Here is a 17,017-nt window from a genome sequence, read left to right on the forward strand (position 1 = left end):
ATTTTGTTTGTTTTGTTAAAAAAGAAAGAAAGAAAATAAATGCCTGAAAAATTTTCTTCTCTTGCTATAAACACATCAGCGCTCATTTTCCCTATATTCTACTTTGGGCCATTTTGTGTAAAATCTTTAATTAAAGTTTTTCTTTGAAATTGTCATCATCAAACCAGAAGAAAGAAAGTAAAAAACGGAAGGACACAGCTGTGCATATATGAAGTGCTATTCAGTACCAAATGAATTGGAACAAAATAAGTATCGTGACTGTTATGCTCTTAGTTTTGGCTCTGTATTCTCAGTAGCACAGTCTAACTTGTCACTTTATATTGATTCCATCTGTTTACACTCTGCAGAGTATTGGCTTCCTACAGTGAACATTTCCTATTTACCAGCTGGTAAAGATAGGCCCAAACCAGATAGAAAAGAATTAGACTATTTTCAGATCCTCATAAACATAAAATCAAAAATTAATGGGGGAGGGGACATAAGAGTAGGAGGAGTGAGGAAAATATATGGGCCTGATGCTTGTTCATATTGATAGCCCTTCACAACCCATTAGCAATTTTTAGAGACCTTGAAATTTGTGCAATGAGTACACAAAGTAAATCAATTTTCAGTTCTCTTTACATTCTGCTTTACATGAACAGGCTTGTAAATGCAAATCAATCCCAGTATTTCAGTAATCTTTAAAGAGAAACAGTTGGGGCCTGAACTTAGCTAATACAATATTCCCACTCCCACCATCCAGCTATGAGTAAAAGACCTCCACATAAAATGGATGTGTGCATGCAGTACAGAGCCATCTTTGCACTCCAGCAAACTGAGTGTTAGTTATTTCTTTTTCATACTTGCTGGATTCCTTTCTTAAGCAGACTATTATTTGGAGGGGCTGACTTACTTCAGGAGAGTCCTTTCACTATCATTAAAAAACTGTTTCAGGTTGCAAGCTCTTCTTGAACAAAGTTTTATTTTTTTAACATTTAGGAACACTGCATCATTGAAGCTGAGGCTCCTTTGTGTGGTGCCATGTCCTTTTGCAAGTATCACTGGGGAACAAATCCTGTCCCTATTTTTGGAGTCCTAGCAGCCAAGTCAGTGAAAATGCACTCTATAAAGAAAAAGACGACAGATTTGGATTCTTAGAAGACAAGTTGCCCTTTATTGAAGAGGTCTCTACTGAGCCAGGACAGTAGCATACAGCCAGGGCATCAGCTGGCCAGGAGCATGGAAAAGAAGAGTCTGGGCTTCTGGTATGGTATGAAAGTTCTGGTTCTTGTTATAGCACATAAAGAAGTGCATAAGTATCCCAACTACATTGCTGCCTTACTACCTTGAACACTCACTGAGTCAGTAGAAAAAGAGTTCTTTCATGCACCACCATTTACATTCCCAGGCACGCATCTGTTCAGCATTTGGCCCTCCTTCTGAGGCTGTTCTTTTCTTAGGAGGCAGCACTGTGGATCCTACACATTGTGGCCATTTTCCTACAATTTGCTGTTACTTTTCTTTCTTGATCTGTTGTTTGTTCGGGGTTTTTTGGTTGGTTGGTTGGTTGGTTTTTCTTTAAACCTGCTTTTCCCCAGACAGTGACCTTCAGGAGTAATATTTTACCACATTTGACTAGAAATGATAGAAGGACTCCTAAAGTCAAAACTAAATGTAGAGATTTACCCTGGCATTTGAAATACTCAAAATCTTTTCCTAGCTTATCTATGCTTTACTGAGCAAGTAAGAATGACTACAAAGGCACTAAGCCTCACTTCCAACAAATACAATAACTTTGGTGTCATAAAAACCGAGCAAGGCCAGCCCTGGATCATTTGATTAAGTGAACTGTCAGCATAGCTAGAGTTTCTAAGTGCACAACAGTGATGAGAAATCCAAGGCCCCTGTCAGGTCTTGGTTCCCCCCTATGTTTTTTCACTGACTAGAAGATGCTCTGAACCACTTGCTGATTTTCTTGATGTTGTGGTTTAACCCCAGCCGGCAACTAAGTACCACACAGCCACTCACTCACCTCCCTCACAGTGGGATGGGGGAGAGAATCAGAAGGATAAAAGTGAGAAAACTTGTGGGCTGAGATAAAGGCAGTTTAATAAGTAAAGCAAAAGCTGCACACGCAAGCAAAGCAAAACAAGGAATTCATTCACCACTTCCCATCGGCAGGCAGGTGTTCAGCCATCTCCAGGAAAGCAGGGCTCCATCACGTGTGACGGTGACTTGGGCAGACGAACGCCATCACTCCAAACGTCCCCCCTTCCTCCTCCTTCCCCCAGCTTTATACACTGAGTGTGACATCCTATGGGCTGGAATATCCCTTGGGTCAGTTGGGGTCAGCTGTCCCGGCTGTGTCCCCTCCCAATTTCTTGTGCCCCCCCAGCCTCCTCGCTGATGGGGTGGTGAGAGAAGCAAAAAAAGCCTTAACTCTGTGTAAGCACTGCTCAGCAATAACAAAAACATCTCTGTATTATCAACACTGTTTTCAGCACAAATCCAAAACATAGCCTCATACTAACTACTGCAAAGAAAATTAACTCTATGCCAGCAAAACCAGCACACTTGATCTTGGCCATTATGCTAGTTATGATGTCTGAATAAAGGTACATGCAGTAGGTGGTCCAAATACAGCTTTCTGCCTATACAAGGAGAAAATTACTATTCTGTATTTTACTAAGGACATTAAGAACTTTTTCTTTTTTTTTTTTTTTTTTAACATGCACATACATATTCAAAACCCAATCAGATTTACAAATATAAATGTATCCTTGACTGATGATGTGCATCCAAACAGGAGCAGAATAAGGTTCGGCTTGGGAATAACCACTGTGATAAATTACAGATAAATACTTAAAAGAGTATATGAACTCTTAAGTGTATCTGAATAATTATCTGTGTACATCATGCATTTACATATCTTGCAGTACTTCTTTAACTGAATTGTTCCTGGGATATATATGTAGCAGTAACCTTGCCTTAAGTTAATGATGTTTTCTGTTAATGTACTAAAATATACGTAACAGCTCTATTTCACAATGCTGTTAAAAAAAACCCACACAGAACCTTGTAAATTAAATTTACCTCTAATCAGGACTTTGGAGGATATTTTCAATTCATAAATTCTGTAAAAAGAATATATTTCAGCAGTTTCTTTTGTGATAGGAAACGCTTAACATGAAAACATAAACGTTACTCTTCAGTTAGCTGCATATAGCCAAATGAATAAAAGCTATGACATTAATAACAACTATACCAAGTTATGATTGATAGGCTTTTCCACAGCGAGAAAAGATTGTCTTGGATACAATCTGTCCTAACAGCCTTGCGATATGTTAATATTTTATTCAGACTAGAGTGAGGATATATTCAGATGTCCTACTCAGTGGAAGGGAAGCAAATGGGTTGCAAATACTACTGCAGCCCTGAGGTGCAATAACAGCTGTGAAATCAGAGAGATTTTATTTCTCCCTCCCAAATTACAGGCCAAGCCCATGCCAAGCACAGCAGGAGGCTGGATTTTCCTTGGAATTTACATCAGGTTATGTTTAATGTATTTCTTCTGTGAACAGTCTTAGGGTAGAGCCAACAGACTGTCACACAGTGCTCTAGAAGGCATGGAATACTCTTCTGTGTCCTTGTAAATAATAACTATTATTAGGCATGATATGTGACAGTAGGTTAACTTGCAAATGCCCAAATATAATAAAATACTATGATGTTGATAAACAGATTTTCATGGCTCAGTTTGTGCAAAAATAAAATAATAAAAATCTAGCTTTCCCATAGTCACACCACCACTTTCTCCTCGATTTAAAAAAGCGGGTTTGTGCAGTTCAAATTTGTGTTGATATTTAAGCAGACTGAGCTCTCAGGTGGCTGGATACTTCTAAGTAAAAAGAGTACAAAATGCATGAAATACCGTTATTCTGATGTGACAAAATGTTTTACATCAGTCTTGCAAAGGGCTAAACAATTACAGAAATTGTACTGCCGTGGAGAATCTAGTTTCTTAAATAAGTCAAGCATTGTTACTCAAGCCACAAGCATCTAGTAACTAAGAAATAAAATCACAGTGGGACTATGCCAGTCCTACACCAGAGATTTGTTGCAAGACTACTTGAAAGAGAAGAGTGCTTAGGTTTTTGATGCTAAAAAGGGACTCACAGTGTGGATCAGAGAGGCTTTTAAAATACTACTTAGTACTTCAGCATAATAAAAAAAATGCAAAACAACAACAAAAAACCCTACAAAAAAGCATACAAGTATGACCACGTCTTCATGATACAACAGGGCAACATCCTTTTAAACACATTACTAAATTGATATCGGTACATCAAGAGCAACATCTACTTATCTGAAATGAATTACTACCCCAGCATGTGGTTTCTGTTATTACCGTGGTCAGCATACTTTCTCCTTGAGCAGGGATTCCAGCTGACTTAATGTTATTGTTTGGTGACTGTGCCTGTTCAACCTGAAAATAAATATAATAAAAAAGATTAGATGAACATAAACCACAAGTGCATCAATGAACATAAACCACAAGTGCATCACAGTACCGTTGAAGACCGACCACTGTAGGGACATCAATGGGAGAGTTTTATTTTAGCATGTGAACATCTATAAATGCAAGAAAGTGGCTTGACGCTGCCTTTGTTGTGGCTGTTCTTCACAGCTCTGCACTGGTCTTGGAGAAAATCACTACAAATCTGGATCCCTGAGCAGAATGGAGATGTGGCAGCTGCTCCTCTACCACACGCGTGATGACTGTTAGTGTAAAATATATTTTCTTGAAGGATTTTTTTTTGGCTGCTGTAAGGGACACAAAGGCTTATTAGGAGCTTGATCTGGGCCCTGGGATGACAGAGTACTAGGGAGTCCCAAGGTCAAGAAAGTTAGAGTGCCAGTTCTCCCCTCTCCTCTGCTCCCGTCAAGTGTTCTTCAGAGAACAAGCAGCATGTCTCCTCCTCCCCTTCTCCCCCAGCACAAATCTGAGATCCACTTGTCACCAGTAACTTTTAAAATGCTTTTAAAAATTAAAAATACATCGACTTGCTTTTGCTTTTGTTTCCTCATCCTATTGACTCGCACCAAGCACCAGAGCGGGTCATTTTCAGAGTCAACTACCAGCCAAGTTTACTTTTGCTGGTGGGTTCTGCAGGTGCCAAATTCCACTCTCCACACCTCCTTCTCTGGCTTCAGCCTTAACCGACTGCTCCTGAAAAGCCCTTTTGCATTCATATCTGTATTTGTGGGGCGAAGTCCGAGAAGCCACGCTCTGCCATCGTTTCGGCCTCCGCATCCAGCGGAACGGCCGGAGTTCTCAATGGGGAGGAGAAGCAGCTCCGAGAAAAACCCCCGGCGAAGAGCCCCGGCGCTGCCCTCCCGTGGGCAAACCACGGGCGTCCGTGCCCGGGGGCTCTCGCAGACCCACGGCCGGGGCCGCTCCCGCACACCGCGGAGCGGTTCCCCAGCAAACTCGCCGGCCAGAAGACAAGAGCGTCTGAGCCTGATCCTTACTTTCCGCATTTTGGGGAGTTTAAAAGGAAATCAAGAGTCACGTCTTGTATATTCTCCTCGAACAGCGGAAGAAAATCCAACCCCAAGCGTACAAAAAGCTTTACCGTTTTATTATATTGCATGTAATAAAGAAAAGATTAACCTTTTATTCCAGGAAAGATCCCTCATTTGTTATTTAATTAGTTTTCACTAATTAATTAGAATTTTTTAAGCTCCCCTGTTTCTCTGGGAGAAAGTGGCTTAGGTCCCTCCCTTTTTCTTCTTTTCTTTTGCTGCTCCTCTTCTTCCTCCTGCTTCCTTTCAAAGTCCTAATCCCATTTTTGTATCCTCAGTATTACACTCCCTCATTCTCTCTTTATCTGAGAGTTTTCTTAGCTTTGCACTTGCTGGGAACAAAGCTGGACTGGAATTTACAGAATATTTTTTGAAGCAACTCTTTATTGAAGGCTAGATCATACAAACCCGCAGGGCAAACTGAAGGAAAAGGAATTTCCCTGCAGATCCCCTTGCAGAATTTCACCCTTTATATTTTACTGGGGGCGGGGGGGAGGGGTGTGGTGTGAAAAATATTTAGTACTCACTAAGAAAGCTACTGCGAGAGTACAGATTTGGGTTTGGGGTTTTTACGTTTGTTTGGTTTTTTTTTTAATTTTTTTTTTAATCGAGTACAGCTCTACTTTCCATTTACTTCATTGACGGTAAGAATCCAAACTTAACCCCAGTTCACACACAGCTGGTGTCTTCTCAACTTTATTATTGAAAAATTACTTGCACTGGAAATGAAGAGGAATGTGAATTATTTACTCCTAAAGGATTGAATCCTGAAACACTATAACTTTCCCATTACTGGGTCCCTCGCCTTAGCTTCTATGTTTCACTTAAAGACGTGTCAAGCTGAGTGGCATGCTTTCAAATCCCTATTAAACTGAATCAGTTATCATTTCTTTCATACACAACAACTTTCATTGTTAATTTAGAGAACAGACTGATTAGTCTTAAAGGTTCATACTTTCCCAGTAGCAGATCAGTGGCTTGGCAGACCATTCCCTTCCCTTTGGCAATCAGGTAACATTCCTATGGCAACTACGCCAATTACCCATACAGAAAAAAGTGATTTTAGAAAAAAGTGTATCATATCTCTATGTCACTAGAAGCTCACATTAGCAGCTAGATTCCTCTCTGAGAGCTAGATAACACGCACGTGATCCATGACTACAATTTAGAAGCAATTTGCCTGCATAATATGGAACACTTACCGTTTGAGCATGCTGGTACTTCTGGCAGTTTTAGTGAACTTTGACAGGAAGTCGAGATATGGCACAGTAACTTTGCCAATATTTGGGGTCTGTATTTCAATATACGTGGATAAGTCCTACAGTGATATTAGATTGTTTAAATACTTCATTTGCATTACTCATTCTTTTCTTAAACAGCAAAAATAAACGTATCTTATAATTTTGGTTTTGTTTTGTGTATTATGGATTATTACTTCTCAGCAACTTGTCTAGAATTAAGCAGAGCATTAATTTAATATCTGGTAATTCCCTCCCAAACAAGTTACAACCATCAGTCTTTCCATCATGTAAGATAAAGATTTCTCAACTCTCTAGCTCTATGATCTTTCACATGTATACATGAAAGTATATCCATTCTCATCAGCATCACTGATGCATCCTTCTCTTGTTCCAAAAGACTATTTAATGCGTTGTGCTGGTTTTGGCTAGGATAGAGTTAATTTTCTTCATAGTAGCTAGTATGGGGCTATGTTTTGGATTTGTGCTGAAAACAGTGTTGGTAATACTGAGATGTTTTCCTTATTGCTGAGGAGTGCTTACACAGAGCCAAGGCCTTTTCTGCTTCAGATGTATATGTGTCCCCCTAAAGACAATGTAGTATTAGCAAAGGATTTAACATCAATCTTGGCTGAAATGGGCCTAACTCATTACAGGCTGATTAGTTTAAAATGCACATGTAATAGATCAGTACACTCAAATTAAACAAATAAACAAGAGTCAAGTACATTAGAAAAAAAGAATATATATAAAAATTAGTCACCTACACTTTCAGGGCAGAAATTTAAGTGTACAGTAATGCTGGTGCAGATTGGCATCAGAATCCTCCCTTATTTTTGATAAGTGTCAGTCATGATATCATATAAACAGCCAATGTTCCTTCAAGTCCAATCTGACGATGGTTTATAAGGTAGCAAATACCAAAAGTGAGCTGAGAAACTCCTTGTGCAGACAAAAAACAGCTGGTCTCTGACTCAAAGTTCACAACCTAATCTATGCATATTCATAACACTGCATGTATATGAATTTAAGCTGTGAGATTTTTTTTTTTAATCAAAAAATCTGCTAGTAAATTACAACTCTTTCAAATAGTGAGACACACTACACAGACAAAATCCTCATATAAACATACCAATTGTCAAATTTACCTCACATTGCTTTTGCAAGTTTTCTATGGCTTTCACTTGAACAAAAGGTTTTGACCATGTCTAGCATCTTTTTGATAATTTTGATCTGGAACCTGCTCCCATTGAAATTTTGCTCTAGATGTAAACAGGAACAGCCTCTAAATGATTATAAACAGCAATGACGTAGCATACCTCTGCCAGCACAGTATCAAATTCGGCTTCTGTTAGACGGAAGAGAAAGGTTTCAATCACTCTCCTGAATTCACCCTTTGTGACTGTCAGAGTCTGACCAACATCAAGCATCTGAAATGCTTTTTTCAGTTCATCTTCTTTTTCAGCTGTCTTTTGAAGTAAGATCTGCCTGACATCCCAGGAGAATAATGTGGGATCTGGGATAGAGCTCACAGGCATAACTGTAAAATATATCAGGCAGTCACCAGATACCCCTAAGTCTGGCAAAATCACATATTTTTCTGAGAATTCGATACAAATCAGTTCATTCCTAGCAATATTAAGTAAATTGGTTATTGTTTGCCTACTGATTTGAAAGCAATAAATAACCAAACACAATTGTAAGTATTTAAATAAAAGATTCTGGGGTTGCTCTTTCTGCTACTACAGCCAAAACAGTAAGTTGGAATATACACTGAAGTTTTAAAAGTTAAAAACCAATAAAGTTACAGTGCATAGATGTGTTCCATGACAGCAGCCCTCCCACTTCAAACTACAGAGAGCATCTCTCCACCCTGTAAAATTTAGAGACTTTATTCAGTATTGAGCTTTGGGTAGAGATATCATGTAGTAGTGGGGTCAACATTCATTGTCTGTATATGGAGTCTATGGCTGGTAAGTATTGTAGCACATGCCAGCCCCTTTCCCATGAAAAACACAGCCAGCAATGGAGAGTGGAAGTACCTGACAGTGCAATATAGTGTACAGGGATGCCTTATATTACTTAAGACACCTCTGGCTCTCATTAGACTTGAATAAGAACTAAACAAGGACCAAAAGATTTGCCCTGATGTTTCTTTTGGATTCCTAATGAGCCAAACCCAGCCACAGGTATGAGCATTTAATTACCTTCTACTTGAATCAAAGAAGGTTTTGTACACAAATCTGAACACTGAGGCTAGTTCATAGGCATTTATGGTTTTTCCAAACGTTAATCTAGGATCTGCTCTTAAACAAAATGTAACTGCCTTCAGAAGAAGCTTTGTTTACAGAAAGCAAGATGGCAAAATACAGCTTTTTGTTATTTACAGCTTTGCTGCAGTTTTACGAGAGCCAAATTTTTTCTTATGCTCATCCCTTCCTTACAATGAAAGTATACAATCATGGACACCTTGCACATTTCATTTCAACTTCAAGCCGTTCTGACAAAAGAAAGCATTCAAATTCACAGCTGGATACAGCTTCAGTGAAATCAATAGAGCTGTCACAGCTTAGTCCTACAATGAATCTGACCCTAAATCTAAAGCTACATGGCAAGGAGAGGAGGAAAAGTGACACGAACTGTGATGGAGGAAGCCTCACATGATAATAATTAAAAATTACTTGCAAGAGGAATGTCCACATTGGGATTAACAGCAAATTCATACTTGATTGGAACAAACTATAAATCTTACTCCTCCAGAAAATGAGCTTTCTGTGGTAAGGGTATAGTCATTTCAAATGAGTTCCCAAAGGACAAGATGTATATCAAACCTGGTAATGTGTCATAATTGGAAACAGTGATCTTGTAGTGACTTCAGAACAGAAGCGAGACAGTGGTCCAAAGAAGGCATCTCTCTCAAGTTCCAGTGGACTTCAGAGAAGGGAAGAAAATAGAGACCCTGTTTCCTCACATACAAACAGGAGGAACAAGAGTTGGGTGAGAAGGGCCATGGCTCCCTCTTCCACCCTCTCTCCATCAATAGAACTAGATTGATTTTGCTCCAGTCCACAGGATCCAGCAAACATGGTGTATCTGCAACAGACAACTTCTCTCAAAGTAGTGAGGGAAATGTGCCCCAAACCCTAAGTAGCATAAGGGCTCCCTGGCCACTGCAACTTGCTACACTGAAAGGTACCACTGAACCCCAAGCAAACAACAGGACAGAAAGGACTGAGAGGATGATGCCACCTGCAAGTTACACAGTGCTTGCCCTCTGAGCAATAGGAGGATTTTGATTTAAAGTCCCAAGGCTGTGAACGCTTAGACTTCGGTACAAATCTGCAGCCGATTTAATTGAGCTCCACCTGCTGCCACACAATGATGCTCTGTTTTGTGTAGAATGAGGTCCTGGGGTAAATGTGATGCCTTGAGAGGAGAGGTGCAAGGCACTGAGGTCTTCTGCAGTTGTCACTCTGGCCATGGTCTCCCCTGGGTTTAAAACAGGATTATGTTTTAAACACACCAGAATATAGGACATGAATAAGAAGCACTGTGGCTGGCAACAGCAACAAGCGAGACAAAACCTGATTTCTTGACATGAGATCTAATTTGCTGATAAAAATATTGACTGAGATAGTGTCCAGCACAAACACAGAAATTGTGAACTCCTCTCATCTAGTCACTGTTAGTCAGCAAGAACTATCTCCTATGTCAGCACTTTCAGATATGCAGCTTAGAGTAGGAGACCAGAGCGGCAGACTAACTCCTTTACCAAATAACACAGAATTACCTCTGGAAATGTTTTTGCCCATTATCTTGACGGCTATGCACATTAAAGTACTCTAAAAATCTTTAAAAACACAACCTTTTAGTTAAGAAAGCCTGCTATTTTATTAAGCACTACAGTTGCTTAGATGTTTATTTAGACTTTTAGGCTTTTGCAGGAGAAAAATGCATGTACCAGACACCAGCTCATTACAGTAATTACTCTGTTTTATGAAGAGCTATTATTAATTTTCCGCACCAGGAAATCTGAGGCAAACTCTACTGTAAGTATAAACAGAAGAGCTAACTGGGAAAATAACAATCAGACAGAGATAGTATTGCATGGCATATGCAACAGTTTCGTAAGTGTGGCTCACTGGTGACCCGCTAGGCAATGTTAAACGGTCTGCATCTGCTCTGTGCAACCATACAGCTTGAACAGCGCCTGCGATTGCAAACACCACTATGCAAGCTCCCGGTAGGAATGCGGAGAGTGGATGATGCTCTACCACTCAAAACTTTGGGAGATGCCGCTCCGGGGCTTATTCAGGTATGATGAGGCATTTGTCTTTGCCCACGTGGAATGTATTTTGAGTGCTAATAAAATAAGGGTGATCCAGGTGATGGTGCTATCACCCAATCTTTTCCATGCTGTTTTACAGTCATTAGTCACAAAAATACTTTCAAATATTGGCGGTCTTATGCACTGGATCACAGGGTAATTCTATTGATACTTGTGTAGTTAACCCAATCAGACACTTCAAAGGAAATCTTTTAGAAGGCCTTGTTTCCTCTACTACAAATGTAATTCAAAATTAGAAATTTGGTTTCTCCCCAAACTGAGTGGCAGTCAGACAGTATAATATATTTCCTCCTCTCTCTGATATGTGCCCATCAATAGCACCTTGCTCCTGCCACTCAATTACAACAGTATAGAAAGCGTTAGCACAGGGAGTTCTATGAGTTCTGAAAATCTAGCATGCTATGTACAAATGACAAAGGCCATATAAGGAGGGTCAGTCAATTCTCTGTAAATGGAGACGAGAAGTAAAAATAAAGCAGACATTGCGTGGCCAAGTGAAAAACAGTGGGACAAGAGCAAGACTTACTAGTCCTTTAGCAAAAATGCAGGACTGTGCAGCATTTTACACAGGCAGAAAAGCCCTTCTGCCCCCTCCCCGCCTCCCTTCGAAAAACCATCCAAAATTAATAAACAAAATCACCACGGTTCAAGCACTTCAAGTTTTCATTACGTAGCTCAGTGCTTTGGACTACTAGGGAGAAGGGGCGGGGGGGAGGAAAGGAAAGGAAGAGAAAACAACACCTTTCTGACAACTTAAGGGATCTTATCTTCATGTTATCAAACAGAAATTAGGTAGATCTGAGTAGACCATCTCCACTGCTTAACATGCAGCAAATTAAGCAGTTACTGGGTAGTGTCACTGGGCACTGCATCTTCATCCTCTGTACACTCAAATTGTTAGAATAATCTCTTACTGGGTTTTGACGCAAGCTTGGGTCAAACAGCTTCTTGGGCGCATTTCGGGAGTTAGCTTGGTCAGGAACCATTCCCAATGGGCAGTTTGCACACAGCCGTCCTGTTTCTGAGGGTGAGAAGTGTTTAACAGTCTGGACATAGGCTATTCCATGCCAGTTAGCCTCAGTGCCAAAAAACAGTCACAAGCACACTTAATTTACTAGCACAGCCCGTCTACAGCAGTAACCCCTGGCAGATGTCCTAGCTCTGTAGCCATCCATTAAAAGAAATTAGCCTCCAAGCATTCTTTCTCCACCGTTCAGGTGGAAAACAACCTTTTCTTCTTCATCTGATACATGGCTAAGTGTCATCATTACTACAGTCTCTTGGCCGATACACTTGCAGTGGCACCCATGCAAGTTTGGCTCCCTAGAAACCGTAAACAGGAAGGGTCCATTTCTCAGAGGCCAAGAGCTCAAATGAAGGGGTTCTGGCTGCGAGATCTACCCCATCATAAATATAGGCAGACAATAAGTGTATTTGAAACAAACAAATACAAGCTGATTCTGCCATTGCCTCCTCAGGCACCACCAAGCTCTATCTCAGGTACTGGGGGTTTGAAACTAAAGAGGCTGTGCCAGCTATTGGTACCATGTCCAAGCCAGAGGGAAATTCGCGGACCGTTCAATACTACTCTGCCCTTTTTACAGGTTCAGCGGACATATTTAAATCAATTTGTTAGCAAATTCAAACAGCTAAGGTAGCAACAGCTATGTGGCTCAGTAACTAGGCTGCAACAAGAATATGGTAAGTAGAAGCACATCCTGCTGCTGCTGAAGTCATTAGCAAAGCTCTCTGACTTCAGAAAATCAGGATGGAGCTCTAAACTATTCCTGTAAAAATCAAGCGCAACTGGTATTTTCTGGACTCTAGACATTTTCTGGTGGAAGTATATGTCCGTCTGGTCTACTAACAGTCAGCTTGCCCTTCTTAGCTATCTTTCACAGACCCTTCAGAAATAGTCCATTGTCCATCAGAAGTCTATATACTGAAAGTCAAAGACTGCAGATACAGAGCAATCAAACTTAAAGTTTCATCGGATACTGAGACTGGTTCTCTTCTCACTTACACTGCCTTTACACCTGCAAAATATCAGTGCATGAATCAAGAATAACTTACCTGCACTGAATAGCTCCTGATTTATATGTTACTTGGAATTCATGTTGGTGCATAAAAAGTCATAAATCAGATCCATTGCTAATATTTTTAAGTACACTCCTACTAGTGCGAGGGCAAGATCCTCAGTTACCATAAATCAGAATAGCTCTGCTTGCTTTCCTATCTTCAGAAGAATTACAGCATTTATAGCCACTAAGGGATTTGGCCCTCATTTCCTCTCATTTCAATAATTTAATTGATAAGACTTTCCCAAGTGTCTACATACCAAGTTCCTGCATCTGAGGCATGTTTCACTATAGTTACAAGATGGATGGATCTTGCAAATGGTATACACATATTTCTGGCCAGTTTAGATAGAAATGTAGAAGGCAGGCAGAATAATGAGGATCTGTTACAGTGTTTCAGTCAGAACCATGGGACCACGTCCTTTTCTTTTCTTGGAAGGATGAATGAAGCTTTAGAATAGAATGCTTTTTCCATTTGTTTCTGAAAGCTTCACTGTTTTGCATTGTGTTTGGCAAGACAGACAGCAAGTCTCACCTTCATTTTCTCTTAGTTCTCTTTTTATTTTTAAAGCCTGACACATTTTATGTAACCTAATGTAAAAGGATCACTGTCACTTTGTCCTTTATTTTGTTTTATTCTCCTTGAAAGAGTGACAGTCTCTGCAATTGTCAGAGAACAATTAAGGCTATGAATTCCCCCATGCAGATCAAGGGTGTACAGTTTGTGGCTCTAGCACAATTTGTTGTTCTCATGATGGGGTTATAGCAAACAACCGGCAGCAGAACCACATCAGAGTATAAGCTCCTGCATGACTTGAAATGGGTTACCAGAGGCTTCCATGGTGTGGTGGTTTGACCTGGACTGGCTGCCAGATGCCCACGCAGCTGCTCTCTCACTCCCTCCCCTCAGCAGGACAGGGGGAGAAGATAAGATGGAAAAGTTCATGGGTTGAGGTAAAGACAGGAAAACACACTCACCAATTACCACCCAGGCAAGACAGACTCGATCTGGGGAAAATTAATTTAATTTATTGCCAATTAAAAATAGAATAGGATGGTGAGAAACAAAGACAAAAACCCTAAAACACCTTCCCGCTACTCTCCCCTTCTTCCCAGGCTCAACTTCGCTCCTTCATTCCCAACTCTTCTACTCCCTCCCCCGGAGCAGTGCAGGGGGATGGGGAAGGGGGGTGGTAGTCAGTCCATAGCAGCTCCTCTCTGACACTCCTTCCTCCTCACACTTTTCCCCTGCTCCAGTGTGGGTCCTTTCCACCGGCTACAGTCCTTCGTGAACTGCTCCAGCCTGGGGACTCCACAGGCTGCAGCTTCTTTCAGGGCATACCCACCTGCTCTGATGTGGGGTCCTCTGTGGGCTGCAGTGTGGATATCTGCTCCAGCATGGTCATCTCCATGGGCTGCAGTGAAATACCTGCTTTACCGTGGCCTCCTCCAGGGGCTGCAGGGGAATCTCTGCTCCAGTGCCTGGAGCACCTCCTCCTCCCCTCCTTCTCTGACTTCAGTATCTGCAGGACAGTTTCTCACCCTTCTTTCTTTCCCCTCACTCCCCCCACTCTCAACACAGCTATGCTGCAATTTTTATTTTTTTTTTTTTTACCCTTTCTTAAGTATGCTTTCACAGATGCACCACACCTGATGAGCTTATCTGTGCCCTGCAGTGGATCTGTTGGAGCCAGCTGGAAGCAGCTGTATCTGGCAAGGGGCAGCTCCTGCCCTCTCCTCACAGAGGCTCCCCCTGCAGCCCCCCACTACCAACACCTTGACACCTACGGTCAATACACAGGGCAAGTCACCCCGAAATCCAAATGATGGGTGAAGCAGGGGTTTTCTGGGAAGCCGCTGTTACCTCACAACTTTTCCTGGAGTTCCCTGTCTCTAAGGCATGCAGCATCTTTGCCAGTGTTTGTTAGCTGTAGGAAAAATTCTGGTGTGCAAATAACAGACTATCCACTGTAAAGATGGTGTCTTCTCATTGCCTTCCTTTTCTTACCTCCCTAACCCCAATTATGAAATCCTTAATTAATATATTCTCAGACTGCAGTTGCTACTTCTCTCTATTCTCCTTCCATGGCTTGAGGGGGAAAGGCTGATTCTAGGAATATCAGCTACTTAGAGCCAGATTTTGCCCTACTCTTAGGATGACCAAGAAGTTTTCTCCTCACTTCATACAACCCAGGGAAAACAGCAGTAGCACTTGCTTTATGGGAAATGCTAAACAGAAGCAAATAAACATGAAAGCTCTCTCAAGAAAGAACGAACAATCACTTAGATACCACATCCTCTCCTACATGTAAGCTGTCCCTGCATGACATACTAAGGCAGCATTTTCTGGGTTCTGGCATGTGTATCTCTCACACAGACAAACCACCTCCAAGGCCCCTGCCCCTTAAAAGGTCTAATGTTATTCAAGTGGCTGAGCATGTTCACTTGTTCCTATGTTTATCAAACAAGGTGGTACAGCTGGAAACATACCTCCAACAGATCAGGCAGGGACCTGGCACCACTCTAATCTGTGGTGATAACCTTCTCTCAACAGCAGATGATGGCTCTTCAGCAAATACAGAAATTTTCACTCCAAGATTCAGTTCTGATGAGTAATGCAAAAGACTGAGATAACCTACAGGATGTGCATTTTATTTTGCAATGAGAATTTTATATATTATGAGCTCAGGGACTGTGTACTTTTGTGTCCCAAAGGCAGAAATTCCCCCGAAGTTAAAGCCAACCTACAACACATCAAATAAGGAAGTTCGATAGCACACAGGCTGCCTCCTATACTGCCCTGTACTTCCTCAGTGTGAGCAGGTCATCCTGATTATCAGGACGTGCTCTAAGTTTGGCTGCAGTGACAGACTACTGGCCCACAAAGATCCTAAACTATAAAGCATCTCTCTTTCAGGTATTTCAGAGAAAAGGTGAAACAACTCCTGGCAAAAAGAACTGTGGAATAAACCACACACCAACCAGATTCTTCTTTATCAGGGGCAATTAGGGATGGCCTCCCCCCTAAGAGGATTTCTTTTCTTTCTTTCCTCCCCTCGAACATAACAGCAGAGGATTTCAACAGCCACGCCGTCTTTTCCCTCAGTCCGAACCTGCAGCCCTGACAGAGCACAGAGAGGCACCTTTCCCTCCACGCTCACCGCAGAGTCCCTCACCCCCATTTCCAGAGCAGTCCGGTGCAAGCAAACGCCGCAGCCCTTTCTGCCTTGGTTGGGGCTTTGCTCATCGTTAGACGACGGAAAAGAAAAGTTAATTAAAGTGATTCAAGCGCTCTGCTCGTGTAGGGAGGCAGCTGACCCACTGGCCGGTCCCCGGCGGGGCCGGCTTCCCTCACGAAAAGGCCGCCAACACCGGCCCTTCCCGCCGCCCTGCCAGGCCCCGCTCGCCGCTACAACGCGGCCGCGGCTCCCCGGACGGCCCCCGCTGCTCCCGGCCACCTCCCCGCAGTGAACTTCGTCGGCGTACCGGGTTCCCCAGCCCCGGGTCGTTACCTGCGGCCCGGGATGGGAGAGCGGGGCCCGCCGGTGCCGGCATCGTCCCGCACCTCGCGGGGTCCGCTGGTGCCGGGACGCTGTTGCCGTGGTAACGACGGCCTTCGCACCTGATTGGGCGGCGGCGCCGCCGTTCGCGTGGCAACAGTAAGGTAGGTGCCTATTGGGTGCGGCGCCGGCCTTGCGGTGAGGCTCGCCCCGCCCCGCCCCGCCCCGCCCCGCCCCGCCCTGCCGTCCCCGGGCCTCGGCCCGGCGGGAGCGGGCCCGGCGGGAGCG

At 42.4% G+C, this 17,017-nt stretch overlaps 1 protein-coding gene across 1 annotated transcript in view; it reads right to left on the bottom strand.

Moving 5' to 3' along the window:
- The window catches only part of EFCAB6 (EF-hand calcium binding domain 6), a 114,554-nt gene extending 97,739 nt beyond the window's left edge, over positions 1-16,815 (bottom strand). Inside the window, 4 exon segments of the mRNA XM_052789829.1 lie at positions 4,402-4,465; positions 6,768-6,883; positions 8,123-8,343; positions 16,742-16,815. Coding sequence (XP_052645789.1) covers positions 4,402-4,465; positions 6,768-6,883; positions 8,123-8,343; positions 16,742-16,784 — 444 coding nt within the window. The 5' untranslated portion in view covers positions 16,785-16,815.
- Between the last annotated feature and the right edge of the window lie 202 nt (positions 16,816-17,017).

The sequence above is a fragment of the Harpia harpyja genome, chromosome 6, assembly GCF_026419915.1.
Source record: "Harpia harpyja isolate bHarHar1 chromosome 6, bHarHar1 primary haplotype, whole genome shotgun sequence".
NCBI classification, from domain to species: Eukaryota; Metazoa; Chordata; class Aves; order Accipitriformes; family Accipitridae; genus Harpia; species Harpia harpyja.